The sequence below is a fragment of the Pseudorca crassidens genome, chromosome 16 (assembly GCF_039906515.1).
Source record: "Pseudorca crassidens isolate mPseCra1 chromosome 16, mPseCra1.hap1, whole genome shotgun sequence".
In the NCBI taxonomy this organism is placed as follows: Eukaryota; Metazoa; Chordata; class Mammalia; order Artiodactyla; family Delphinidae; genus Pseudorca; species Pseudorca crassidens.
Window position 1 is genome coordinate 45,429,522 of NC_090311.1, and position 26,451 is coordinate 45,455,972.

Below are 26,451 nucleotides of genomic sequence, written 5' to 3' on the forward strand. Positions count from 1 at the left end.
AGGAGGCTGGTCTGCGAGCAGTGGTGGGCCACCCCCCCCCCCAACCTAGAGGATTCAAACCGCCCCTAGCGGTTTGTGCCATCAGCGGCCCCAACCCGTCATTTTTTGGCTGGTGTCAAAGGGAAGAGAGGCCTGGGGGTGGCACTGTTTCAAGCCCGCCGGCAACAAGACCTTACTGGGCGTCTCTTCAGCCAAACGCAAACTCATCGGGTACCCAAAGCGTAGAGGCTCCTCATGGGCAGTCCCCACTTCGCATTCTTACAGAAGGTTCCTCTTTCAGCTCCATGCTCCTCGCCACTCCCTCCAACTGAACGCTTGAGCTCAAGGGAGCTCTCGGGGGAGGGCTGGGGCACACGCTGGCCTCTGTCCCTCCCGCGAGCCCACACCCGAGCAGATGCACCTCTTCCTCTAGGGGCCTCAACAGCTCCACTCAGTTCTGGGGACCTCTTCTCCCAAGTCAGGCAAGGAGGACACTTAGCAAGGCACCCTCCTGCTTCTTAGCTCCCCAGTCTCCCTGCACTCGTGGACGGACTCTCCTGGCTCACCAAGGGCAGTATGCTGGGGCGACCTTGGCCTCCCTCCTTTCACCTGGTGTACAAAGGTGAAGCCAGGTGCCCGTCCTCGGCACTCCCAGACCCGGGAGTGGTTTGCAGTCCCGAGACTGGAGGATCAACGGCACTGTCATTACTCAGGGAAGCCCCGCCAGGAGCCAGGAGATGCAGCCAGGCTAAGCTATCGACAGCAGCCCCGTCGGCCCTGCCCCGTTCCCTCACTCAGCTGGGCTGTGCTTCAGTATATGTTTCAGCAGATAAGGCCAGTTAAGCAATGTACCATTCCAATGGTCGTGCTGCCGTACACACCCTGAACTTGAGTCTGGCTTCTCTCAAGTTGAGAGAACTTGAGTGTGGTGAGTCCAAGTTGTTTGAGCCTGGATGTCTGAGACAAGCACACCTATGAGAACGACTTCAGCTTTCACTCCCACGCCCACACATCCTCCAGAACCCACTGCCAGTGATCCTTCCTCCCTCACAGGGACAGACCAAATCTGCACGCGAGTCTGCATGACTTACTTTCCTGATGTGCAAGCCAGAGGAACCCGGAAAGGGGTCCAGACCACTGGAGTGCTTGCCAGTGTTCCCAGCCTCCTTGCAGGAAAACACTGTCATGGAAAAACTCCTTTTTAAAGAAAAGCTTTATTGCTACAATTAGATACTCCCGTGTATAGTACAACCACCCCCTGCAATACAGAGAATTATTCAAGCAGTAATGCCGAAGAACAGTGAACATACACAAAGGGATACAAAACTAGACATTTAGATAACTTGAAATTCTCTAAGTTAAGAAAAAGTTCAAATGTGAAGTGCCTTTTAGAAACTACACCACACATGCCAGTGTAAATTTGGTCTTTATTAGCAATCAACCTCCTACAAACACTGCATCTAAACAGGTGATGAGTTGCACAATTACTTCCAAAACAAAAACAAATGCTTTTACTTCCCTATGTTTCAGTCTCTCCTTGGACTAGAGATGGAAGCTGCATATTTCAGATCAGATCCAAGAGGGAGAGTACCTCAAACGTGTATCTGCATCAGGCCACATCCACACCGTCGTGGACCTGTGCACCCTGCCGTGCCCAGTGCTCCTCCAGCTCTGCAGCCGACCACCAGGCAGCGGGGGCAGCTCGGACCCGTGCAGGCCTCAGCGGAGGCTCTTGAACGGGCCCAGCTGCCTGGGGTCCGTATGTCTGTAGCCAGGAAGGGCACACCCGCAGGTTTTGTAACTGGACCCATAAGATTGAAAAGAGTGGATGGAAGTAAAAAAGGAAGTGACATTAGGGGCCTGTGGTAGGAAGAGGTCTTTCACAATTTTCAGGAAAATCTCAAAATAAACCCAAGCACAAAAGTCCTTCAGCTGAACTATAATTTGAGGGGAAATAGAGGCCAAATCAGAGATGGCTGGCTGGTGACACCCCTGAGGCTGCTTCCCTCTCCCCCTCACCTGGCCTACAAATATCGGCCCCCCTGACCCTGAGACCTGCAAGCGCATTCAACGTTTCTATATAGTTCATCCAAGTGTCATCTTCTCACTAAAGCCAGGTGCAGAATGATCAGGAAATGGGGAGTAATTAAGCCCCCAAAAGAACCTAGAGAGCAAGCTGACACTAAAGGAATGCCTGGCAGATCCACAGCTCCCACTAGATGGCAGCACAGCCCAACCTTGGCAGGGCTTCGCACTCACCCTTAGTCCCTTCGGGGAAGAGATTAGCCCTGGGACTCAGTAGGGGGGCAGAGGTGCTCAACAGGACCTGCGAGGAAAGAGAAAGGCAACGGGGTAGCTGTGTGCCACCCCAGGGGAGAAAAGAAGGACATGGAGCTGACTGTCCACAGGCAGAGGCTTTCAGGAGCTTGGCTGGAGGTGACGAGATGGTGTTTAGGCCCTTCCTAAAAAGAAGTGACAGGGCTTCCCGTGACAGTCCAGTTGGGCATGGGAGCAACACAACAGTCATGGCTATAAAGGCACCTCTGCCGCAGAGGGCGCCAGGCACTCTGGGTGGGCTGCCCTGGGGCTATCCCCACCTAAGCACACTCTCCTCTCTACAGAAAGTCTCAGTGCTTTTCAAGTCCAGCATAAGGGGTTCCACCGGGGGGAAAGGGAAAGATTCCCACTTAAAAAGCTATCCCAGTCTTCCCTTGACCACTCATCCGCCGTTAGAGGGACAAGGGGCCTTGCCCAGGCAGTTCCTAAGGGGCACAGGCAGGGCTGACCTGGGAGTCTCCTGAGTGGACAGTCTGTAGCTGCCTGGTGTCCCCAGGCTGAGAAGGGGTGTAGGTAATTGCACTTTGGGGCACAGTGAGCACAGGCACGGGCTGGACGTGCCCTGGGAGACAGAGAGGGCCGGCTGCCCTATTTCCAGGGATGGGCTACAACTGGACAGCAGCTGCCAGACCAGAGCAGCCACGGCAGGGCAAAGTCCTCCTCCAGAGCTTAAGGATCCTTCCGCCTCCTCCCGGCTTTCAAAACAAACCACGGGGCTTCTACTCTGAAATGGAAAGGAATCATCTTCTGTTTGCTTCCTCCTCTTAACAGCTGGATGAAGCAACTAAGGCTCAGAGGATGGAGGGCAGGACCCCCAGGCATCTCCCCCCAGATGCTCATCTGCGGCGCTTCCTGGAGAGTAAGCATCCCGGCAGACCTAACTTACACTGCAGACTCCCCTGGCCTGTTTTCCTGGAGTTGACTCTTATTTGCCTGGCATGATGAAACTGGTCTTCAGAAACAGAATTTTAAGCAGACCTTTTTAAAAGGACAAAGGCCATTTGATGGTAGTAATTTTGGTTTTGTTTTATGAAAAATGGTACAGGAGATAATCCCTGATGACAGAATGGACTGATAGCAGGGCCAGGGGCCCCTAAAGGATCCTCTCTGTTCAGTCCAGTTAAGGCGACAAATGGGCAGGGCAGTGGCTGGGAGCAGGGACAGTGGACCAGGGCAGTTTGCCGCTCACTCCTGGCCCTCACCCCAGAGCCAGCCTGTCTGCATCTCTGCCCTGGGCAGTGGTCCACAGAAAGTGCCAGGAGCAGGGGCTGGCTGAGTGGCAGGCACCCAGGGGCACCTGCAGCGTGCATGCCCCAGACCAGGGCGGCGCAATGCCTACTCCATCAGTGTGAAGCCGGCACAAACTGGAGAGGTTTGTCTTTAAAGGAGTAGTTTTTAAATATTCAGTTTTGTTCTAATTACTCGCTTCTTTTCATTTAGACCTCATGAACCCTTCTTCCGGGCTGACCAAAAAAAAAGAAACATTCAGGGCAGCCCTATGACATGAAGACTTGTCACAAAACAGGCTCAAAACCACAGAAATTATGCTCGAATTGCCATTTAGCATCCATTAATTCCCACAAGGTGTTATGAAAAAGCCTCAGACCTGTTTGTCCTGCTTTAGAGTCACAAGTCCCTTTTATGGACTTGTGTCCAGAGTAGACGTCACATTTCTTAGCATATATAAGGCAAAAAGGGTTTTAGATCTATTATAATGTGAAAGAGATAATCAGGGTCATGAAGGGAAGGTTTCTAAATGAGACGTCCTTTTAAATGTCAATCCCACAGGACACACATATTACAAAATACAGATTCTCTTTTTGTAAAGTGCTTTGCTTTGCTTAGTGAATCACTCACCACCACGCACAGAGCACCACGGCCCGTCTGCTCAGGAACTGTCAGTGGCGGCCTCCGCGCGCTCTGCTTGGTGAGGGGGAAGCCTCTCCTCATGGCTAGATGTTCCCAACACTCCACTCCAGAGGGTCGGTGGGGGGACCTGCCAACTGGAAGAGGCGCATCAGGACCCAGGCGCTACCAGCTCCTGCTCTAACCTCAGGTTTGGCATCTTATTCTTTCATTCTGCTCAAGACTACAGGCCAGAACCCAGCCAGCGCCCCATCACGGTGTTACGGGCTCTTCCAACTTCCCTTCCTGTAGACACGCTGGCGGAAGCAGAACCCAGCCGTGCACAGCTGACGTGAGGATTTTCCAGGGGAGTCACTAAGGAGGGTTTAGAAAAAGAGAAGCCATTAAAAATAGTCACCTGCCCGGTCTATGCTATTAAACGACATAAGAAAATGTACACAATTGGCAGTAAACAATTTCCTTCAGCTGTTCGCAGATGTCCAGGAGAACTACACACCCTCCACATCATCAGATGTGAACGATCTCTGCTCCAGTGTCTTCAGGTTCTGTGCAACAAGAAGAGTTTGTGTCGGAATGACAGATTCCACGTCCATCTTTATTTTCAAAGTTGGGCTCTGTTAGTGCAGATTTTTCAAAAATATTCTTTTTGCTTGTATCTGGACAGTTTTGGACATAGATTACTCTGTTATAAGCCTTGAGTCTCTTCCATAATTGTACATACACTTTGCACTGAACGTACATAAAAAGAAGTCCACCAGTAAAGCCGATGGCCACAACCACCAATTTAGTCCAAAAGGGCCACTCTAGGATTCCTGGAAGGGAAAAAACCCAGTTAGCCTATCAGCCGACCTTATTTAAGATGTGAAGTAAATAAAACACAATTTCTGAACTTCCCATAACCATGGACTCTTAACTTATCGAATCTTGCTTCGCTGGAGGAGGAGTGGAAGAGCATGTCCACTCCCTTTTATCCTGCTCCTCCAGGGGGCACTCATGGAGATTCTCTCTCTCCATGATTTGATCTCTCCTGACTGGGTTTTAAAAACTACCACCACAGCAAAAGAAACATCCAAAAAGGATGCGTAGTGCCTCATGATTGATGCCTCCTTCCAGAAGCCCAGACATTTGAGGTCTGACTTGAAAATCAACCTGGAATAACACCCCAATCCTAAGACCCACTGTGCCATCCAGGATCTCCTGGGTGCACCTTTCGTTCTGAGCACATACCTGTTGCCTGCCCCTGCTTGATCTCCTCAGCAGTGCGGTCGATGAGCACGTACAAGGACCAGACCACACAGGTGATGGCAATGATGTGGAACGTCACGGAGCACATGATCTTCCTGCGCTCGCTGGCTGTCATCTGCAGCTTCTCCCACTGGAAAGACAACGCACAGAGCGTGAGGCTCAGGCTCATGGGCGTAAAGCGCTACGATGGGGTGAGAGCTTTGTTGATGGTTAAGACTGGCTTCCCTCCTCCCTCCCCCTTTCCCAAGCTAGATGAATTTCCCCAAACACTCAGAGTCGCTCCCTTTAAACCATGTGGCGTCAACCAGGTACCAGGCACTGGTGTTCTGTCCACATCCAACTTTCTAGGCGATGAAGAGAAGCTGGGATCGAGATGAGCCATGACCCACCACCAGCAATCCCCTGGCTGCTTATTCTGGCGAAGCAGGCATTCAGTGGCTTTGATACAAGACTTTATGGTTTTGGTCCTGATGAAAACAGCACATTGGCCCAAGACCCAGGTGGCACACTTTAAGTTTCCGTGACTTGCTGACTGGCATGAGTGAGGGGAAGAAGGGGGTTGATGACACCACAACACACTAGCAGATGGGTCACACTATGTCGTGAAGGTGATGGTGGAGGGCGCTCACTCTTTGATCCTCTGCTACATTGGCAGCAACACTGTGAAATCGATGCTAAGAGTTCCTGGTACAAGCAGTCTGTGCCAGTCCCATCTCCTCTAGGAGCTCATTAATTTACTCCAAATAGCCAGATTTTCTTTTTCATTTACTGGTTTCCGAATCAGAAGAAAACACATAGAGGTAGAGAAAAAGAACAAGTGTAAACACTGCATATCCTCTGCCAGCCCTGCTCACAACCTTTCCAGGTGGTTCTATGCAGGATAAACTGAAAGTAGAGCCTTCATGGACTATCTATATTGGTCAAAGTGCCATAAGACTCACTTGAAGAGTCAGCATAGAGCAGGCACCCAAAAAACAATGAGGCTTTTATGGGACAAAACAGTTTTTAAGTAGTTTGCGCCTGCCTTCCCTAGCATCCAGATTTCTTTCTGCTATGGTGTGACACAGTATCTTCATCTGGCTTCCCTCCTAAAATGTCCCCCTGATTTTCTAAGACACATTCAGTTCAAGCCTTTCACACTCCCCTGAAATGCTCACCCTACCTTTGCGGTGGCTGCTTTTCTCCAGAGACAATCTGACCTCTCTAGAGCCCTTTCACTTCCCTTCTAAATCCTACTGATTTTCCAAGAACTGCTTCAACACCAAACATTCTATGATGCTACCACCACTCTGCTTCCCCAGAGCTCCGACCCACAATGAATACTTCCTTCTCTGAATATCTGATATGAGCGATCACCATAGAAGTTAGCATTGAATCGGCATGTTGGTGCTGTTACCTGATTATGTAATTCCCCTTGCAATTTATGAGTTTTGAGATAAGAACAAACCTTTTATTCTTCCAAACAAAGCCTCTCCATATTCTGGGCACACAGACACATGGAACGGCCAGTGTTTACACAGGAGGGGAGCACCGGATGAGGCTCCTTTCAGAGGAAGCACGGACATGGGACCTGAAGAGAGCTGTGTTGCATGTAATGCCTGTGGTTCCTTTCTTTTCCCATCTGCCCCCACTTCCCATCTAGGAAACACCTGTCACAGGTATACAGAAATAAATTTACCATGTTATGCTGTTCTTTGTGCTGGAGAGAGATACTAATCTCCACTATATGGACCTAATTAGAGGCAAAGCCTGAAGAGTTAATACATACAAAGTTTAATGCTGACTAAGATGTCACAAAACAGTCTGTGGTCAAGGGCCAAATGACTGATACAGACAAGCAGGCAGTCTTAGTTTTAAGGAAAAAGAAAACATCATATGACTGAATGGACAGAAAGAGCTTCTTCCTGAGAGGAGGGACTTGGAAAACAGTACCAAAAACATGAATGTACACACCAGCCCCAACTTCTTAAAGGAGTGAACTCAAGCCAACTGTGGCTCCACCCAGTCCCAGTCCCTGGGCTCCACCCAGTCCCAGGTGCTAACTCTTCTGGGCGCTCGTCTCAGTGAAGCTAAAGTACTTCCGAGGGTGGCCTCGCACATACTTTTCTCAGAGGCTTCAGCTTGGTCTCCATGATGAACTCGTACTTGCACAGCTCACAGCAGCGTGTGTCGGAGCTCTTGATCCACTGCTGCAGGCAGGTCTGGTGCACAAAGTGGAGGCTCCCTGTGCAGTGGCAGGGTGTGATCAGAGGGCTCTCGTCATCCCCTTCACAGTGACAGATCCTGTGGCAGAAGGAAGGCCAGTCATTACAAGGAGGGCCACACAACAGGGAGGATGACGCTTCAGTGGAAGGTCAGTCCCCCCAAGGAAAACGTTCCGAAACAAACATCACAAAATGACTATAAGCACGAAAACATACGAACACAAATGAAAACAATTACTACAAACTAAAAATTTCTAGCTTACCGCACCAACATGGAAAGTCTGGGTGGCTTTTGGCAACAGAGAGGAAAAAATGATATAAGAAAATGACAAAGCAGTCATTTTGGGTAAGACTTAAGAACTTCACTAAAAAGACGAATTTAAGGAAACATCTTCCAGAACTTACATGACATTAAAATAATCAGAGGTAAAATTTCTGTGTAAAACAAAACCAGCACTCTACCTTTCAAAAATACCAGTGACTTGAAAAGATGATGAACTTTGCTTGCTAGCTATAATCACTGACCTCACCTTCACACACCACAACTACATATTTCTGTCCTCTCTCAGAGAGGTAACAGAGAAATCACAGTGCTTCTCCTGGACCTGAAAAACCATTATAAGATGCTGCAATTTCATTTCTTTTTTCAGGATCACTCATAGCAATAAGTGAGAAATTTAAATCATTCATTATTTCTAAGGGTGCATGCAACAGGACGTAGCTACTAACCTCAAGGAACTTAACAGACCTTTGAGAAACAAAAAGGTCTTTTCCAGCAGCTGGAGAGCAGGTAGGGACACCTGGCCTGAAAGGAACTGGGTTCTGGCCCAGGCCAGGCTCTCGGCTGTTTGTTTCTGTGAGAGGGGTTTCTGATCCAATTGTTAAAAGAAATGATAAGAGCTGATCCTGAGGAGGGGCCACTGGGGAAAGGTTAGAATGGGGAAGGCCTAAGAGTAGCGGCAAAAGTGAATTCTGAAAGCTTTTGGAGGCCTGACAAGGATGCTGCACCCGGGAAGATAAAAGTGGAGTTAGGACCTGGGCAGAGGTGGCTGCATCCAAGTTAAAAGGAAGGAAGGAGCTGCTGAAGAGCAGCCCTTCCCCATGCACATCGTGTCGCAGGTGGAGCGAGGGGTAATAATGAGGTCGAGAGGGGAAGCCAATGCTTAATATCTAGACCATCAAGCTGGAAGACTGGAGATACTATTTTTTCTTCCGCTTTCCTTATGCAGAAGCTACTTATTTTTAGTTGAGAAGAGTCAGCTTGGCCTTTAATATGTGTAGCTTCTTCCTCTTTTATCATCTATGAAACTATCTTGGGACCCATGTCATAAAAATTGGTTTTTCAAATGATACCAATAATCTATTCTGGAGAAAACTATTAATCCATAATTGTGTACAACTGCCTATTCATTTTCCTGAAACTTCACATATTAAAGCAAGATGAGGCCACGGAGGTGTGGGGAGCAGAGAGGGCCAGAATGGTGGTTCTTGGCAAACCAACCTGCAGACATCCCCTGACGTGGACACGGGAGAGATGGGGGGGCCCTTTTCAGAGAGAGGGGAAGGACCATCCAGGTCACTGTCCTTTTCCACCGAGCAGAGGGGCGCCCGCAGGACCCTGCTCTTCGGTTTTGTGGATGTGCTGTCCTCAAAGACGTCATCATCTCCCGTTTCGTCGGAGAAGAAGCCCGCGCTCCCAGCCAGCCCGCTGGAGGACTTGGCAGGGTGCGGGCCGGCAGTGCAGCTCTCCAGCTCGTGGAACCAGTGCAGGCTGCTGGTGCTCAAGCCGTGTGACAGCGAGAACAGGTACCGGAGCAGCCGCCGGCTTCTGGACACGGCCTCGCCATCTGCCTTCTCGTCCAGAAGCAGGACGTGCGTGCCCCCCTTGCCGGCTCCCACCTCTGAGGCCGCTGAACGATTGGCGGAAAGGGATGAAACACAAGAATGTTTGGAACTGCCAAGAGGTTTGCGATTCAGTGTTCTTTTTTCTTTCTGGTGGAGCCTGTTAATACTGAGACACGGGTCTTGAGGGAGTATCAGTTTCCCTTCAGAGCAAGTCCTCTCCGCATAGTCAAAACTTTCCAAAGCATCCGGGGCCTTCTCACCCACATCATTCAGGGATTTTGAGAACTTCAGTGTTCTTCTGGCTTTGGTATTCTTAGCAGGCTTCAAGGCCTGGACCCACTCTGAGCCATGGGAATTTCTCTTTGATGCCTGCACTGTGTCTTGACAGACAACTGTCACAGTGAGCCCTTGTGTCAGAGAACTCTGGCAGGGAGGAGCTTTCAAGACAACAGCAGACTGCACGGGACTGTGGTGACAACACTCAGAAAACACTGCACTGGAACTGCATGCAGAGAACAGTGGAATAAAAGCACAGAAAGTAAAAACAATTTTAAAAGAAAATAGGCATCAAAGTGAAGAAATGAGACTTGCGTGGTACCTGGTGAGCAAACAGCACATAAAACCAGGTTGATTGTTTAGAGCAGAGGCATATGGAGAATCAAGAACCTGCAGACATGAACGCTCATTCCTGAGATGCACATGAACCACCGTAGCATGTGAAGCAGAGCATTACCTGCAGATGTCCTGATTGGAGGGCGTGACAGAAGTGCGAGAGAAGGCGGACACTGGAGCGGATGCCACTGAAGAGCCCCCAGCCTGCAACAACACACCTCCAGTCAGTTTTCAGGAAAAGCCAGGGGACTGCAAACACCACCTCCTTGTGAATGGCAATGGGTCTGCCGCTGCCCATTGCTCAGTGAATAGCACGTACTAGGTCCCTACGAGCCAAGGGAAGAACAAACCAAGCAGCACTCTTCATCCCTCAGATGAAGGTAAAGTGTAGCCAAGAAATATTTGAGACTCTGGAACAGCACCATCAACCTTCTGTATATTCAGTGGTCATTTATCTTCTAAGCATCTAAACTTAATTAGTCCATACGTAAGTCAAGAAACCAAGCACCGTAAGGTACACGCAAATGCAAAAGAAACATGAGGCACCTTCCCTGCTAGCTCTGCTTCCCCCACCCAGCACTCTTTAACCTGGTACCTGGGATCATCCTCGTTGAGGCTGGCAGAATGTGAGAGCCACTCCTCCCTCACCGCCTGGCAGTTGGTCCACGAACCTTCACTACCCTGCCAGCGCTCTTTATACAAAAGGGAGACTACCTGAGCACAGGGCCACCAACCCAGAGCTCAACCCCAGGCCCAGGAGGGGGCTGAGCACAGAATGCTCCCGAATCCTAATCTTGGGATTGTGTATGGAGAAAATTATCAAGAACATGTAAATGTGGAAGAAAGTATAGCAAGAGGTCATGAGATAGAGCAGGGGCTCTGAGGGGTCGTGAACAAGCCAAAATTAGAGAAAAGTCTGGGAGGGTGAGGAAGTACCACGATGGGAAGAGAAGTGGAGGAGAGAAATAGGATCAGGGAGCACAGCTGGGCTGAGGATGCATGACCACTACTAGAGGGTCCCCCAGCCTCCCACTCCAGCCTCTGTGGGGCCCTTGCCAGGCCTCATCAAGACTGACTCCTGAGATTCCACGGCCCTCACAGCACCCTGTGTGTTCTTCCCCGCTTAGGACAGTTATCCTGAGGGACAACTCAAGGGCCACGGAAAGACAGTACTGTGGGTCTGTTATCAAGAGCAAGCTGACATCTCCTCCCTGCCCTCCCCAGGCCCACTCCAGTGGCCCTCAGCCCTGCTTCTTGATTCTGGAGAGCCCACCTGGCTCCACGCTTGCTCAGTGCCAACCCCAGGATGTACTCTCATCCTGGCACTCCAGCTGTGGGACCACGGACTTGCATCAGCCACCAGGACAGCTCTCCCCACCTTGCCGCCTCTCCAGCGAATACACCAGCCTGGGAAGAGCCAGACAGAACTGGCACTCTGACTGAGATGTCCACTCGACGGCTACTCTTGCTGCCCAGCATGGGGACGATACATCACTGTAAACCCAGCTCAACCTAAAGAAGCTCGATCCAAGAAGCTACATGCTATCATGCTACATGTATATGCTAAAATTATGCAGCATTACTCAATGAGCGCATCTTCTGAGTCACCAAAGAATCCACATTTACTTTCTAGCTGAATGTGCACGTGAACATTGCGTATATTCTCCATAAAAGCATTGCTGGTCCAATTTCTTAAGAATCTAAAGTTTATTTGGAGCCACGAAAATGACATCCCTCCAATAACCTTGCACTACTTGGTCACGATTCTTTCTAAAACAAATTGTGTGTGGGGGGGGCGGCGGTCTCAATATTATGCTGCTATGTTCCCACTGCACGAGCTACCTCTGCTTTCTCCTGTGCCCTCCTCCAGGCAGCCACCATGGGCTCCTCTTGTCTATTCTCCTGAGGTGAGCACACAGGGCCTTTACTGTTAGTCGCTGCACGGAGGCAGGCTGAGGAGAGCCACACTAATGTCCCCAGCTCCTACAGTCAGCCTGCTCTCTGATATTCAGCCCTAGCCCCACTCTGAGATGGGGAGCCTTCTTGAACTTCTTGCTCCCTTCTTTAACTTGTGAGGGTGACCAGCAGCTCTGTTCAGCACCTGTAGGCAAGGCCACAAGCTGGTCATGGTGTAGAAAAGTAAGCGTCGTCACCACGCCTCCCCAAGTAGACCTGGGAGGAAGGGGGGACAGGAATGTAGGTTCACGTCCTTGTCCCTCACTGCTAAGAGGTCAGCTCTCCGTCCTCTAGGTTGCTGGGTCAAGCTTAGTCGCTTGGACTGAAGTACAGAAGGAAGCGCCCTCCCCACGTGAGCAAGGGAAAAGTACACTGCTCACCAAGAAGACGGGGGCAATACCTAGTTATCTCCCTCCCTGTTACGTTCTAAGGACAGGAGCCTCTTGAAACCACGCGTACTTTCCTGTATTCTGAAGTGAAGGCAAACCCTGTGAAAGGAAAGTAGGGTCGTATCTGGAGAATGAGGCCCTCCCAGGATCAGTGTCTTTGAAAGGAGGCAGGTCTCAGATGGGAAGCTGAAACCAAGACAAAATGGCCTCTCACTCCCGTTCTGAACCTCAAGTAATTCATGTGAAAACGGGAAGTCCGGGGTAACGATCACATTAGCACACACCTGTGCTGGCAAGGCTCAGTGGTAGGAGGGAGAGCCTTGGAGCAGAACAAAACCTGCACCGAGGAAGCAGCCGGACTATCCACACACTTGACATCGGTGATCCCTTCCCCATGAGTTTCCTGTCTCAGGTGTGTCACGGGGACTCACACAGAGTCGTGTCTGTACTTGCAGCAGACTGGCAGGCCTGCAGGATGGCGGCAGCCCCAAGCCCCTGCTCTGTTTGGGAAACAGGAACAGCCTCGGCATCCTCTAGCTGTGCTCCTGCCCTCACTTCCTCCTCTCTGATCCCACAAAGAACATCACGAGACACTTTCAGCAGGTAATATCCAAGCCTCAACAGGCCTCCCAATAACAGAGCAAAAGTCTCCCTTCTTCTTAGATCATGAGGTTACAAGGAAAATTTTAAAATCTACTTACTGTTGTTTTACATACATATAAACCAACAAATGCCTTATCCCGGCTCTTTCTCCGTAAGAGCGAGAAAATGAGCAAGATTCATGGGGCCATCACAGTCCCCGTAGAGGTTCCTTCTGTCACCAGCTAAAGAGGAGCGCATGCTGAGAGTTCAGGACCAGTCCCCGCGCAGAATGATCATCAAAGCACAGCGACAGCAACTTTAAAGAGCTTAACTTGTTGCTGGTATCAGGCCGAGTAAAATCTGTCAACCTACCAAGGAGGATTTAAAAGACTGGCCTGATCAACAATGGCAACAACAAAATGAAGCCAAGAGCTGCAAACACAGTTCCAGGGTCCAACCAGGGAGGTCAAGACAAGTCAAGGGGCTGGCAGTCCCCTCTCAGCGGCTCGGGCCAACAGCTCCCCAGCTCCTCCTGAGAGCAGGGGGCAGGGTGACATTCAGGAGGCTGTGCTGGCTCAAGGGAAAAGGAGACTGACTCTATGCCCCCTGCACAAAGCCAGAGAGTACCCTCTCCCCTCCACGAGGATCAGACCACACAGGACTCCACAGTTACTGACAAAAGGAGTAAATGTTCATAACGAGAAAATTCATATGTGTTGAGAAAACTTAAGCCCTCTGTTCCTGAAGTTCTTTGTTGGTTCTCAAACAAGAGACCTTCCTCCGGTCATGAAAAAGAATGTAAAGCAATCTCATTACAAAAAAATTTTCATAAAAATCCCCTCTTTTTAAGATGTTGTCATCAATTATGTCAAAACAAACCTCTGGATTCTGTCTAGGCCTAAATTCCAGTTGCTTTTATTTCTTAGGAATGACATGTTTGTTCTGCTGTCCTCAAGTCACTTAATGGTTGCCTTTCCTATCAACCCACTGTTTTAAATGATTTTATCAAGACTGCCAAAAACATATAAGGAATAGAAAACTTTCCATGTATCCCTGGTAGAAGCTGGCATGCTCCCACCTCTGTTTCCCTTTAAGAGAACTTACTGCCATTGGGAGGCCTGCCATAACAGACTCACCAAGCAGAGTTCTCAGTCTGTGGCAGGAACTTACCAATTTGACACTGGAGGGGACTTCCTCCCTGCAGGACACCAGCTGTACCTTCCATAACCCTACCCTTCCCCGCCTGCTTTTTGCTTCACTTCCTTCCCTTGCTCCCTCCACTACGTTACTTTCCAACCTCCCTCTCAGCCACTTCCTCCTCCTCCTCTATTGCGAAACCCCACTGGGCCCTTTTTCATTTACCAGCAAAGCTACATTTAAAACATTTTGCTCCCTAACAAGAGTGAATCAGCCCATCTGATCTTCATCAACACGTATGGGGCCACAAGAAATGGTCTGGTTGGGCTTGTTTGCTTTTAAGCCAGAAGGAACTTGAGGAAGGACTAGAGAAGGAGGGCAAGATGCAAAGAGGGCTCGTGTTTACAACGGACTTCAAATTAGATTTATCAAATCAATGACTTAATCAAAAAATGGGAAAGGAAATACAGATGGCTCTTAAAGCATCAGAAGATGCTTGACCTCTCTCACAACAAGAAATACAAATTAAAGCTCCAATGAGAAATACCATCATCATCAACAACAAAGCATCTAAAAAAAATCAAACACCCATGTTGGCAAAAGTATGGGGTAACAAGCATGCTTACACATCGCTGGTGGCAAAGCAACCTGGTAAACCTCCCTCCTAAGATGGCAATTTTGCTGAGAATTACAAATGCACGTGCACTTTGTCCCAGCAACTCTTTTAAGAATTCATCCTCACACATATGCAGGAAGAGGTTTGTACAAAACTGTTTGTGGGAGCAAAGGGTTGGCATAACTTCATTGCCCGTGGGCTCGTATCTGATTGAGTTAATACTGGTACAATGATAGAAAGGAACGTGGGCAATCATTAGCAGAAGGGAAAGCTCATTATGTGCAGTAAGGGGTATATGGAGGGAGCAGGCAGAGAGTAGAGCCACACCATGCATGCTGGCACGTGCAGACTATCTGTCAGTAGCTCCCAAGAGTGGTTTCCTGTGAAACACAGAAGGAGAGCAGGGACCCCGGGCAGGAGGGACACAGACTTTTCATGAAGACCCTTTCCAACCTTATACCACTTAACCAAGAACAGGTATTTCCTAAATACAAATTTATTTTTAAAGTAACATGAGACTGAAAGTCTAAGAAGTACAATAAAACTGCACAACCAACTGTAATGATTTTCCAATTCTGGAAAAACTGGTAAAGAAATTGATTTCATGGGTCATGACCTACATTTTTAACAATGAAATAAAATAGATGTCAAAGTGCATCTGACATGATGATTAAGTCTTTGGGGGAATTTTTTCTTTCAGTTGTGTGTGTCAATGTGCTGAGTTTCAATGTAAACACTATTTCTTACAAAGGATTATGGTCAACATAATTTGAAAGTCATTGCACTACTGTATTTCTACCAAAAAAACGTAACAAACAAAAATATCAAAATAAGTAAAAGAAAAAGAAGATGGCTAAATCAAGAAAGCATGTTAGGGACTTCCCTGGTGGTCCAGTGGTTAAGACTTCTCCTCCAATGCAGGGGTTGAGGGTTCGATCCCTGGTCAGGGAGCTAAGATTCCACATGCCTCGCCACCAAAAAAATCCCAAAACATAAAACAGAAGCAATATTGTAACAAATTCAATAAAGACTTTAAAAATAGTCCACATCAAAAAAAAATCTTAAAAAAAAAGAAAGCATGTTACATTGTCAGCACAGAGATTTTGAAAGTGAAGGGCTCTGACAGCTATCAAGAGAGAGGTTTTTCCTCTATAAAGATGGCATTTGCCACCTGTATTAGATTTTTATTACCATGTTAACGAATTACCACAAACTTAAGTGGCTCAAAACCACAAATGTATCATGCGACAGACAGCGTGATAGGACCCTCTGCTCAGGGTCTCCCTTCTTTGTGGAGGCTCTGGGGAAGAATGCACTTCCACGTTCATTCAGGTTGCTGGCAGAAGGCAGTTCCTAGCAGGTTTAGGACTGAGGACCTGTTTACTTGCTGGTTGTCAGCCAGGGGATGCCTGCATTCCCCATCCATCCCTCCCCACCTTCAAGTCCACTCTTGCTTCCAATCTCTGCCACCAGCCAGAGAAAGCTCTCTGTCTTTAAAAGCTCATGTGATTCCATTAATACAATGATCTCATCAGCAATGTCTCATCATAGTGACAGGCTCTGGGCATCAGGGTGGGACATCTTTGGGGGGCCATTTTAGAAATTCTGCTTACCTTTACTTTCTGCTCAGGAGGTTACTAAATGCTACCGCTCCTGTCCCCAAACCAAGAGAGAGTGATTGGGTCTTTACTGCTGCTCAGCAGGCCTGACTTCATATAATAAAGCCAAATAGAGTCTCACTTGGTGTTTAGACACTGCAATGTACAGACTGAGACTGCGTTTCAGCAAACCTTCTGCTTAGTGCAGAATTTCCTCTGTGAAAAGAAATGCTTCATTAAGAGAGAATCTGATTTCTAAAAATAAACACCCAGTTGTATTCATCTTCCAAAATGATCTACGATTAAAGAGGAGAGGCCAGTTCTGTGGCTGCTCTGATACACACATGTTGACTCCTGATGAAGGGCTGGGCCAAGAACAAGCTTTCACAATAGCAAATAATTGAAACTGACCGCTAAAAAAGTCAATATAAAATACGTACAATACAGAATTCATGGAGGAGAGTGTACAATAAAAACTACTGAATTCTAAAATGATTTCCATTATAAATGACTCTCAGCTTTGTCTAGCAAGTAGCACTAACACTGAATTCTTTTCTTCGGTGCCCTTTTAGAGAGAGTTGGAATTATGTGAATAATAATATGCCCCCAGCATAAGGAGGGGCCTATGTCATAGCACTGCTACAGGGAAGACAACAGCTGAAGGGACTTTCTCATGGCTCATCTTACAAAGCAGGTCTTTAAGCTACTGTTGGGAATATTGCAAACATAACTTGTTTTCAATAAATTACATTGAAGACAATGATTTCTGAGCAAAGATGGCTTCACATTCCCAGAAACTATAAGTGTAACCATATAAAGGCCCCCAAACCACCAGAAATACCATGGTGAAAGGGCTGGGTTTCTGAGTTATTTAGTAATCAAAAGGACCCTTTTACTGCTACAGACTTCTTTTAAATATTTAATTTTTTTAAATAAATTTTTTTTAATAAATTTATGTTATTTATTTCTTGGTTGCATTGGGTCTTCATTGCTGCGTGTGGGCTTTCTCTACTTGCGGCGAGCGGGGGCTACTCTTCGCTGCGTTGCATGGGCTTCTCATTGCGGTGGCTTCTCTTGTTGCGGAGCGCAGGCTCTAGGTACACAGGCTCAGTAGTTGTGGCGCATGGGCTTAGCTGCTCCGTGGCATGTGGGATCCTCCCGGACCAGGGCTCGAACCCGTGTCCCCTGTATGGGCAGGTGGATTCTTAACTACTGCACCACCAGGGAAGTCCCTAAATATTTAACTTTTCAAATATAACTGAAATGCCTTTTTTTTTTTTTTTTTGTGGTACGCGGGCCTCTCACTGTTGTGGCCTCTCTCATTGCAGAGCACAGGCTCCAGATGCGCAGGCTCAGCGGCCATGGTTCACGGGTCCAGCCGCTCCGCGGCATGTGGGATCCTCCCAGACCAGGGCACGAACCCGTGTCCCCTGCATCGGCAGGCGGACTCTCAACCACTGCGCCACCAGGGAAGCCCTGAAATGCATTTTTATTTCCAATCATTCTTTGAGAAAATTCTGAGGTGGTAGCAAAAGCACTGTTTTTGACTCCAAAGTCCTCAGTCTGTGTGTGTTCCTGGGTCACTCCACTAAGCACACCACCTCCCAAGAGCACACCACTTGGAGCAGGAATTTAATCATTTAAAAATCAGGTCAATAATCCACAGGGCTACTATGAGGAGCAAATAAAGTCAGAGATGCAGAAATGTGACACACACCATTCTTGGAATGTGTCCACTGCGTAGAAGGCTTCCAGGTGGACTACTACTGCTTGATGGTCTACAGAGTAAACTTGCAGGTATATCTGTGATGAAATGCCCCCATTCCAACAGAGGCAACCACTGTCCACTCACTGGGATGAGAAAAGTTTCTGCCCAGGCTACTCACCTGGCGGGTGAACCTTTGGCCTGGGAGAATGCGACTGACAAGGAACACAGGAGACAAGAAAGATGACCCCAAACTTAATGTTAAGGCTCTTCCTCTAAAGCCAAATGTGTTAGGTGACAAATGAAATCAGTTATCTCTTTAAGCACACGCCCTCCCCGACCCACAATCTAAAAGAATATTCAGGGACCTGCTTGAAACCCCTTTGCTGGCCCCAACGCCCCAAGCCCAGCCTCCCTCTCTGCTCTGCGACTCGGCATTGGTCACCGAGCACTCCACAACCTCTTGCTCCTCCTGGGGATGCTGCCACACCCCACCCAGCACAACTGGCTGTTCCTCAGGTTTCTCCTCAAAAAGGGCTTTTCACCCCTATTATTCATTGTCCTTGTACTCTGTTCATTTCTTTCCTGGCACTTGTCAAGGTTTATAAAAAGATGTTACTGGAACAATATGTTCACCAAAAAGCTGCTGCTGTTCAGCCTTGCACAGTGCCTAGCACACAGGAGGTGTTCAATGAACACTTGGTGACTAAATAAAACAAGGACACTCTGGAGTAACTGTGTCTCTTTTAATATGTCTAAAACAGAGGTTCTCAAATTTGTTGGTCTCAGGACCCCTTAACACGCTAAAAAAACGGAGGCCCCCAAAGAGCTTCATTCTTATGTTTATGTGGGTTACATCAACCAAATATTAGAAGTTTTTAAAACACAAGACCACCAGCACACATTCCATTAGTGTCAGAGAGAAGATGCCATCTTGCATGCCACTCAGTCTCTGGAAATTCCACTGTACACCTGTGAGAGAATGAGAGTAATAAAAGCAAATAATGTCTTCGTATTATTATGAAACCGGGTTTAACCTTCTCCCTCTCCCTGCCAGGAGATCCAAAAGCAAACTGAAAACTGCTGGTCTAGAGTTTCAGCCAAAAATTAAACTGTAACCAGTCAGAAGGCTAAAAAAAAAGAAAAGAAAATACGGTCAATCAATCTTTATAAGAGGGGAGCCAAACAGCAAGACACTGACCATGGAGCTCCATCAGGACCCAGAGTGAAGCTATGTGGTGCTCATGACACACGTGAAGCAGGCTGTTACCACTTGATGCCATTCAACTCCACCAATTCATTCTCCTTGTTTCTACTGCATGAAAATAAGTATCTTGTCTTTGGGATAGTTGTTTTCTTCAGTATAAATTAAGAAAGGCACATTCGCCTTATACTTAACCCATAGGTCTGAGTAACCTAAGTCTGTCACTGGTTAACTCTGTATTCAGAAACAGAGAGAAGCAGGCCTTGGTCTTGACAATCACACCAAGGTGTGTGGCCAGCAAGCCACCATCCTAAGGCTGTATTTACATCTGACATGTGACATTCTGCTGTATCTCATTCCTACCTAACAGCAACATTAACTAGAAAATATTCAAGAGCTCCAGGAGAGTCAATGCTCAAATTCATTGAGATTTGCTTGCCAAACAACAGAACAGCAATAATTTTAAGTGCTCGTTAAACATGTCCAATCTGACTTCTACCCAGGAATACTTGATTAACCAGAGGCAGGCACATAATGTTCATGGTATCTGAATAAAATTATGCAGAGCTCTAAAATATTCTGCCAGGTACCAGTCTTCAGCAACTGCTGGAGCTTAGTGAACCTGCTTGGCTGCAGGGAGGAGGGCACCCATGCTCCAGGCTTCATGATGGATGTCTAGCCTGCCACTGCCATCTCCCTGTGGTAAGTGCTGCCAATCATGAACTTGTTCAAGAAATTGTGTCACCTGGACCAAATCCAATTCCCCGGGTTGAATAAGAATGCTTCCCTCAGCATTCTCAGTAAACTAACGCCATGTCTGTGTGCTGCCCTTTCCCGTACATAAGGCTCCCTTGAGAGGTATCAGCAGAGGCTCAAGAAAGCCCAGCCCCCTCAGTGAACCTGGCCTAGGCCAATTCCTTTTATCTTAAAAAATTCTATTCGGACAGAGTGAGTTTAAGCCGCCTCAGGGAATTCTAACCTTCCTCTAAAGGGTTTTAGGTCAAAGTACAGTGGTCCTCACTGGAATGGTCCCAACCAACACAGCCCCAGGGTTTACAGGTACCTTGCAACTGGGTGGCCATGACAGCCATCACTCCCAGTGACCAAGGCTGCAAATACCTGCCTTTCATCTTTACCTAAAGAACTGGATTTCCCAAGAAGGTGACAAACCAGTTTTCTACTACAGTTTAACCCCATTCTGGCCAGCTCCTTTTTACCTTTTATGTCCTGCTTTAAGTATCCCCTCCTCAGCCATACCTTCTCCGAGCAGCCCTTTTAACTTCGGTCCCTCATAATTCTGTACCTTAGCCCCTTTTCTTTCACCTTCATAATAATTCTGTCTGCGGGTATTTTATGGCACTCTACTTATTCCTCTCTTCTCTGTTTAGTTCAGCATTCAAAGCATAATGTCTTGCACACAGTTAAGTGTTGGACAAAATCTGAACTCATGCAATACTCCTAAACGCTGCACTGGGCCTCCTTGTATACGTTACAACTGAGGATACTTTATGCCGAGCGATGAGACAGCTTGCAGCTGGTGGGCAGTGGTGGTACAACACCCCTGGACAGGGAGTCACGTCATCTCACCCTAACATGGCAGGCCTTCCAGGAGCAGCCTCCGTGATCACCCAAGTCCCCCGAAGGCTGTGTCAGTATCTCGCTGCATTCCCCCCACCAGCCCGTGTTCCAAGTCACCCTGGGAGTGAAGGCCACCTGTCAGCCAGGGGCTGAACATCACTCCTACAGCAGAGACCCTACCTCTAGCCCTTCCCCTCTCTGCACCACACAGCCTCCCAAATCCCCTTGTCTGTCAGAGCTCTAGTTCACAAAGGGCAGAATCAGGACCAGTGGTGGGTGATAGAATAAGAGTTTAGGCAACACATCGAAAGAATATTTTGTACTAGTTTTTTAACAGGAGCATAATGCAGACTGCAGGTGACTGACTAATGTGAGCACAAACTAGCCTGAAATCCAGCTAGAGACTGAGCTGGCAGGAAAAGTCTCTTGACAAGACAGCAGAGATCTCAGGTAGCATAAAACATGTCCATGGTCTGAACTTTCTTTGTATCTTCCATCTCAAGGGTATGAAGCATCTGCTTAAGTATGTTTGCTACACTGAAGATAAGAGTTTTACATATCTTGGCCTAAAAGTAGCTTCAAACAACAGGTCCATTTTATAAATACAAGGAAGAACTGCATTCTCAAAAACTAGTTATCTTGGGCTTCCCTGGTGGCGCAGTGGTTGAGAGTCCGCCTGCCGCTGCAGGGGACACGGGTTTGTGCCCCGGTCCAGGAAGATCCCACATGCCGCGAAGCAGCTGGGCCCGTGAGCCATGGCCGCTGAGGCTGCGCGTCCGGAGCCTGTGCTCCGCAACGGGAGAGGCCACAACAGTGAGAGGACCGCGTACCGCAAAACAAAACAAAAAAAACTAGTTATCTTGCACAGCAGTCCTGCCCTCTGTTCTGCAGCCCCATTTAACTGGTTCATGCCTAACATACTTAATTAAGGAGGCTCACATTTTACAACAAAATTTCATGCTGAGGGGATCACTGGGAAGTTAGTGGTGTGAGCACACAAGACTCCCCACTCCTGAGGTTTTCTTTTGATCCCAGTTAAGTGTGCAGGAACTCCTGCTGTGGAAATGCAATAGACCCAAATCTTCTTTCTGCTCTGAAAGCTTTGAGGCTTTCACAGTACCCCTGTTTCTAAGAGTGTGGAAGTGTGGAGCTAAAACTTCTTTTTCAGAAAACTCCAACCCTGCCTACAGGAAAGCTCCATGTCAGCGGCCTTGTTTGTTTTGCTCATCATTTTATGCTAGCACCTAGAGCTCAGTGCCTGGCACAGAGAACACACAATAAAAATGTGTGCAAGAAGGAAAAAAGGAAAAAAGCCAGAGTTTTGATTAGACTTCTTAATTTTCACCCCCAGGTGATATTTATCTTAAAGCATATACAGGCATACTTCAGAGATATTGTGAGTTCAGTTCCAGAGCATTGCAATAAAGCAAGTATCGCAATAAAGCCAGTCACACAAATTTTCTGGTTTCCCAGTGCACATAAAAGTTATGTTTACACTATACTGTACTCCATTAACTTTGAAGTAACATTATAACTAAAAAAGAAAGTACATACTTTAATTTAAAAATACTGTTAAAAAATGCTGACCATCATCTGAGGCTTCAGCAAGTCGTATAGTACCATCAAAGATCACTGATCACAGATCACCATAACAAATATAATAATACTAATGAAAAAGTTTGAAATATTTAGTGAATTACCAAAACATGACACAGTGACAAGAAGAGAGCAAATGCTGTTGGAAAAATGGTGCCGTCAGGCTTGCTCAATGCAAGGTTGCCACAAACCTTCAGTTTGTAAAAAGCGCAATATTTGAAAAGTACAATAAAGTGAAATGCAATGAAACGAAGTCTGCCTATGGTTCTGTCTTTGATCAGGAACGACATAATAATAGCTACCATCAAGGACTATCCTGACCCAATCAACCTAAGATCACCAGGGTTCAACCAAGTTTGACAAGAGTCAGTTTACTGACTCATTGCAATGAGGAAGCTGTTCCATGGCTCCTTGCCAACATTATCCCTAAGTCTCAGAGCAAGCCTGAAGGTTGTATAATTACCCTAATTTTACTCATCAAGAAATTAAAGTTCAGAGGAGTAGCCTTCCTCAAAGTCACATGGCTAGAAACCCTTGTCCACCTAACCCTCTAACACCCTCACAGAGCAACTCAGAAGGCCCATGCTCCAGGCCTGTGACAAGCCCAACAAATGTTCCTCTAGACATTGTAAGCCATGAGTTTACAAACTTTTTTAACTATAGTAGGAAACTTTCCTTCAAATAAAATCTTACTAAAACCATAAACAAACAAGAAACATGTATCTGAGGCACAGGATAATAACATCTTTCAGAACTGCTCTTAGCCATTGGAGCAAGGCAATGAGTGCTACTGTGTGCTTTTAAAATGTTTAATTCAACTTAACCAGACAGGCCATTTAGATCTATGCCTTCTTACTTTTCTCTATGCTTATATGTTGGACAGCTCCTTCAAAAAGTAGTAGGGCAAAACTGGCCATTTTACTCAGACAGTAATGATCTACCACTACACAGTTCTATAGCTCCAGCATTCCTGGCTGAAGGAACAGCAAAAGAAAAGAAAAGGAGGTTGGAACAGCAGACAGTATTTGGTGAAAGGTAGTTATATGAGGTGGCTGAAGCTACCCTCCACTGGTCTGGGGGAAGGTCAGGTCAGCAATGAACCAAGAAGCACTCTGTAAATGGCCTTTAGGCACACTAAGCACTGTGGACTTCTCTTTTCATGCAAAATTCAGTGGCAGAATGACATGATTAGATCACAAGTATGCCTAAGAACAGATGATTAATGTCTTAAAGGACTTTCTACATTCTACTTTTAATTCAAAAGTATACTATAGAGTGATATGAATAAAAAACATTTGGCATATAATGTCACTGTTTATTTTAGAGAAATTAAGAGGCCTGAGACAGCAGAATAGGTTTTGCCACACTATTCAGATCTTCCTGTCAGGATCTGACACAGACATGATGCGAGAGAAAATCCATCTTTGCAAGGAACCTTCATAGACACACCTGTATGGACAACGGGTTGGCTAGAGCCCGTGTCTAGGCTGAGAGATGAGCAGTGCATGGGAGCAAGCTCACGGCATGGGAGACACCGTCTGCTGGCTCCGGGGTCACCCCTAGCATCTGATGTGCTCCCGGCAGGCTACTCAAGTGACTACCCCACAGGTGTATCAGGTGCTGTTGGCTGCCGATTCACCCCTCTGCCCTCCTTTTCCTAGCCACGTTCCAGCTGGCGGGGGTCTTATGATCCAGTTCTGGCCAGTGAGATGTAAGCAGAAGTCAGGCAGCTGAGGGGCGCTTCTGGGAAAGCTTTTGCCTTCCTGTTGAAAAGGGTCACTCTCAGCTGACAGACCACAGCCAGGGTGCCTGGAGGTCCAGCTCCCACCTTGAGATCAAACATGAGGATGACAACGTGCCAAGGAAGGTGGCACAAAGAAAGTGGAAGGAGCCTAGATCCCCGGCAACATCTGTGAGCACTGCGTCAGCCCTGAACCATCCACCTCCAGACATCTTGTCATCAGAACAACAGAAATCTATAGTTATTTAAGTCAGTAGAGTTGGTTTTTTATTACCATCAGGCAAATGCATTCCTAATTGAGGTGACAGATTCTCTGGTGACTCTCTGAGATTTCTTTTACCTGAAAGTAAACAATTTCTACTGGAAGAAATGGGGTTTTCTCCTATCAGTCACTCCCCCCAACACAAATCTAGAATTGCCTCACTAGAAAAATATAACTGCTATATACCTCACATGGTCCCAGAGCGGATTAAAGTAATGAACTGATAACTTTATGTCTTTAAAAGAGAAAAGTGTAAACACATGCCAGGTATAAGAATATAAAAACCCCAAGCTACAAAAATAACATATTTCAGTAGCACTCTACCTTAGAAATGTTACTTGAATGACTCATGGAATGTCCCAAAGTCTTCTCATGCTGCAAAAAACCAAACAGGTGTTAAGTATCAAGCTTTGATTAAAATGGGCAAACAAGTAATTGAACATAACAATCCTACTAACAAATCATTCCCTCAACTACAATTTGCTGTGCACAAACTATTATGCACCAGGCCAGCTATGAGATACTGGAGAATTTGGCAAAGATGAATAAAACAATAGTCCTTGCCCTAAAGGAATTTATTAACAAGAAAAGAACAGGAATTTGGAACTAACTGTAAAAATAAGACGGCAGTAGTAAGTATCTTAAGAAGCATTCAAGTGTAGGTTCAGAAGCAAGAAGCTGCGTGTTCAGTTGTATACCATGTGGTCCATGCGATGAGGAGCTGCTATAAGATGTGGAAGGGGAAAGCAGGACAGATGACCCCACCCAGGCTGTCTGGCTGCAAAGTGCTGGGTACTCTGCAGGGATACTGCACAGCTCACACCTACTCCCTCAAGCCTGTTTGTCCTCCTGGGTTAGAGAAATCTGAGAGTCCTGCTAGCCTCCTCCGTCTCACACTCCTCCACCTTCAAGTCACAAAGTCTTAAAAACAAATTCTTCCTCCCTAATGTCTCTCAATCTCAAATCCCATCTCCATTTCTATTGTCAATGCCTTCATTTATGTTCTCTTCATTTCTTCCTGTAATTCTACCTGTTCTTTCTGCTTTTAAATTGACCTCCCTGATACACAATTGTTACAGACTGAATTGTTAACCTCCCATCCCCAATTTATATGTTGAAGTCCTAACTCCCATTACTCACAATGCCACTACATTTGGAGGTGGGAATCTTTAACATTGTAACTATGTTACAATGAGGCCATTAAAGCTGGGCCCTAATCCAATATGAATGGTGTCCTTAGAAGAAGAGGAAATTAGGACACAGATATACACAGAAGATGCAGGGAGAAGATACCACCTATCTACACATTAAGCAAAAGGGTCCACAGGAAAAACCTGCTGACACCTTGTTCTTGGACTTCTAGCCTCTAGAACTGTGAGGAAATAAATTCCTGTTGTTTAAATCACCCAGTCTGTGTCTGTGGTACTTCGCTATGGTAGCCCTAGCAAACGAATACAATAATATTCCACACTATAAACTTCTAAAAAAAGCAAATGTTCCAAATGTAAATCTGATTTTTAAAAATAATAAAGTAACCTTCCCTGAATCCACTCAGCCTTGCTCTAAATCAAATGAGTTAAATAAAAAAACTATTACAAATGGAAGAGATGATCTTAACGTGTATTTTTTAAATTATCTATTCTCGTTTTCAGTTCACACGCCATGCAATAACCATGGTGAAGATCAGAGAAGGCTGAGATGTAGGTAAAATTCTTTGATCAGAAGGAAGTACAAAGGAACTGGTGGCTCATTTAAAAGCTCCTTTGAGGAACAGCTGATTCCATTCCACCAAGGCTCTCCTTAAAGAAAGCTGGCCACCAAGAAAATTTTGACTTTCTCCTTCCTCTCAATCCACCAAATCACAGACTGCCTTGACTTCTGTACACTTGGCTCCTGAACACTTGATATGACTAAAATGATGATGAAGAAGTGTTTCAAGACCTCCCAAGTAGCCTGCAGTCAGCACGTGTTTTGGCAATGTTGTCTTTATAGCAATGTG

The 26,451-nt window shown here is 46.8% G+C and overlaps 1 protein-coding gene across 11 annotated transcripts in view; it reads right to left on the reverse strand.

Moving 5' to 3' along the window:
• Nucleotides 1–1,386: 1,386 nt before the first annotated feature.
• The window catches only part of MARCHF8 (membrane associated ring-CH-type finger 8), a 118,476-nt gene continuing 93,411 nt past the window's right edge, over nucleotides 1,387–26,451 (reverse strand). For 6 of the 11 annotated variants that reach the window (XM_067710193.1, XM_067710195.1, XM_067710192.1 and 3 more), the window contains 6 exons: nucleotides 24,777–24,827; nucleotides 10,210–10,292; nucleotides 9,133–9,978; nucleotides 7,530–7,710; nucleotides 5,410–5,557; nucleotides 1,387–4,994 (listed from right to left, as the gene is read on the reverse strand). In XM_067710193.1, coding sequence (XP_067566294.1) covers nucleotides 4,690–4,994; nucleotides 5,410–5,557; nucleotides 7,530–7,710; nucleotides 9,133–9,978; nucleotides 10,210–10,292; nucleotides 24,777–24,827 — 1,614 coding nt within the window. In that variant the 3' untranslated portion in view covers nucleotides 1,387–4,689. The remainder of the gene's footprint in view (nucleotides 4,995–5,409; nucleotides 5,558–7,529; nucleotides 7,711–9,132; nucleotides 9,979–10,209; nucleotides 10,293–24,776; nucleotides 24,828–26,451) is intronic. The other 5 variants (XM_067710198.1, XM_067710200.1, XM_067710197.1 and 2 more) reach the window with 4 other exon arrangements.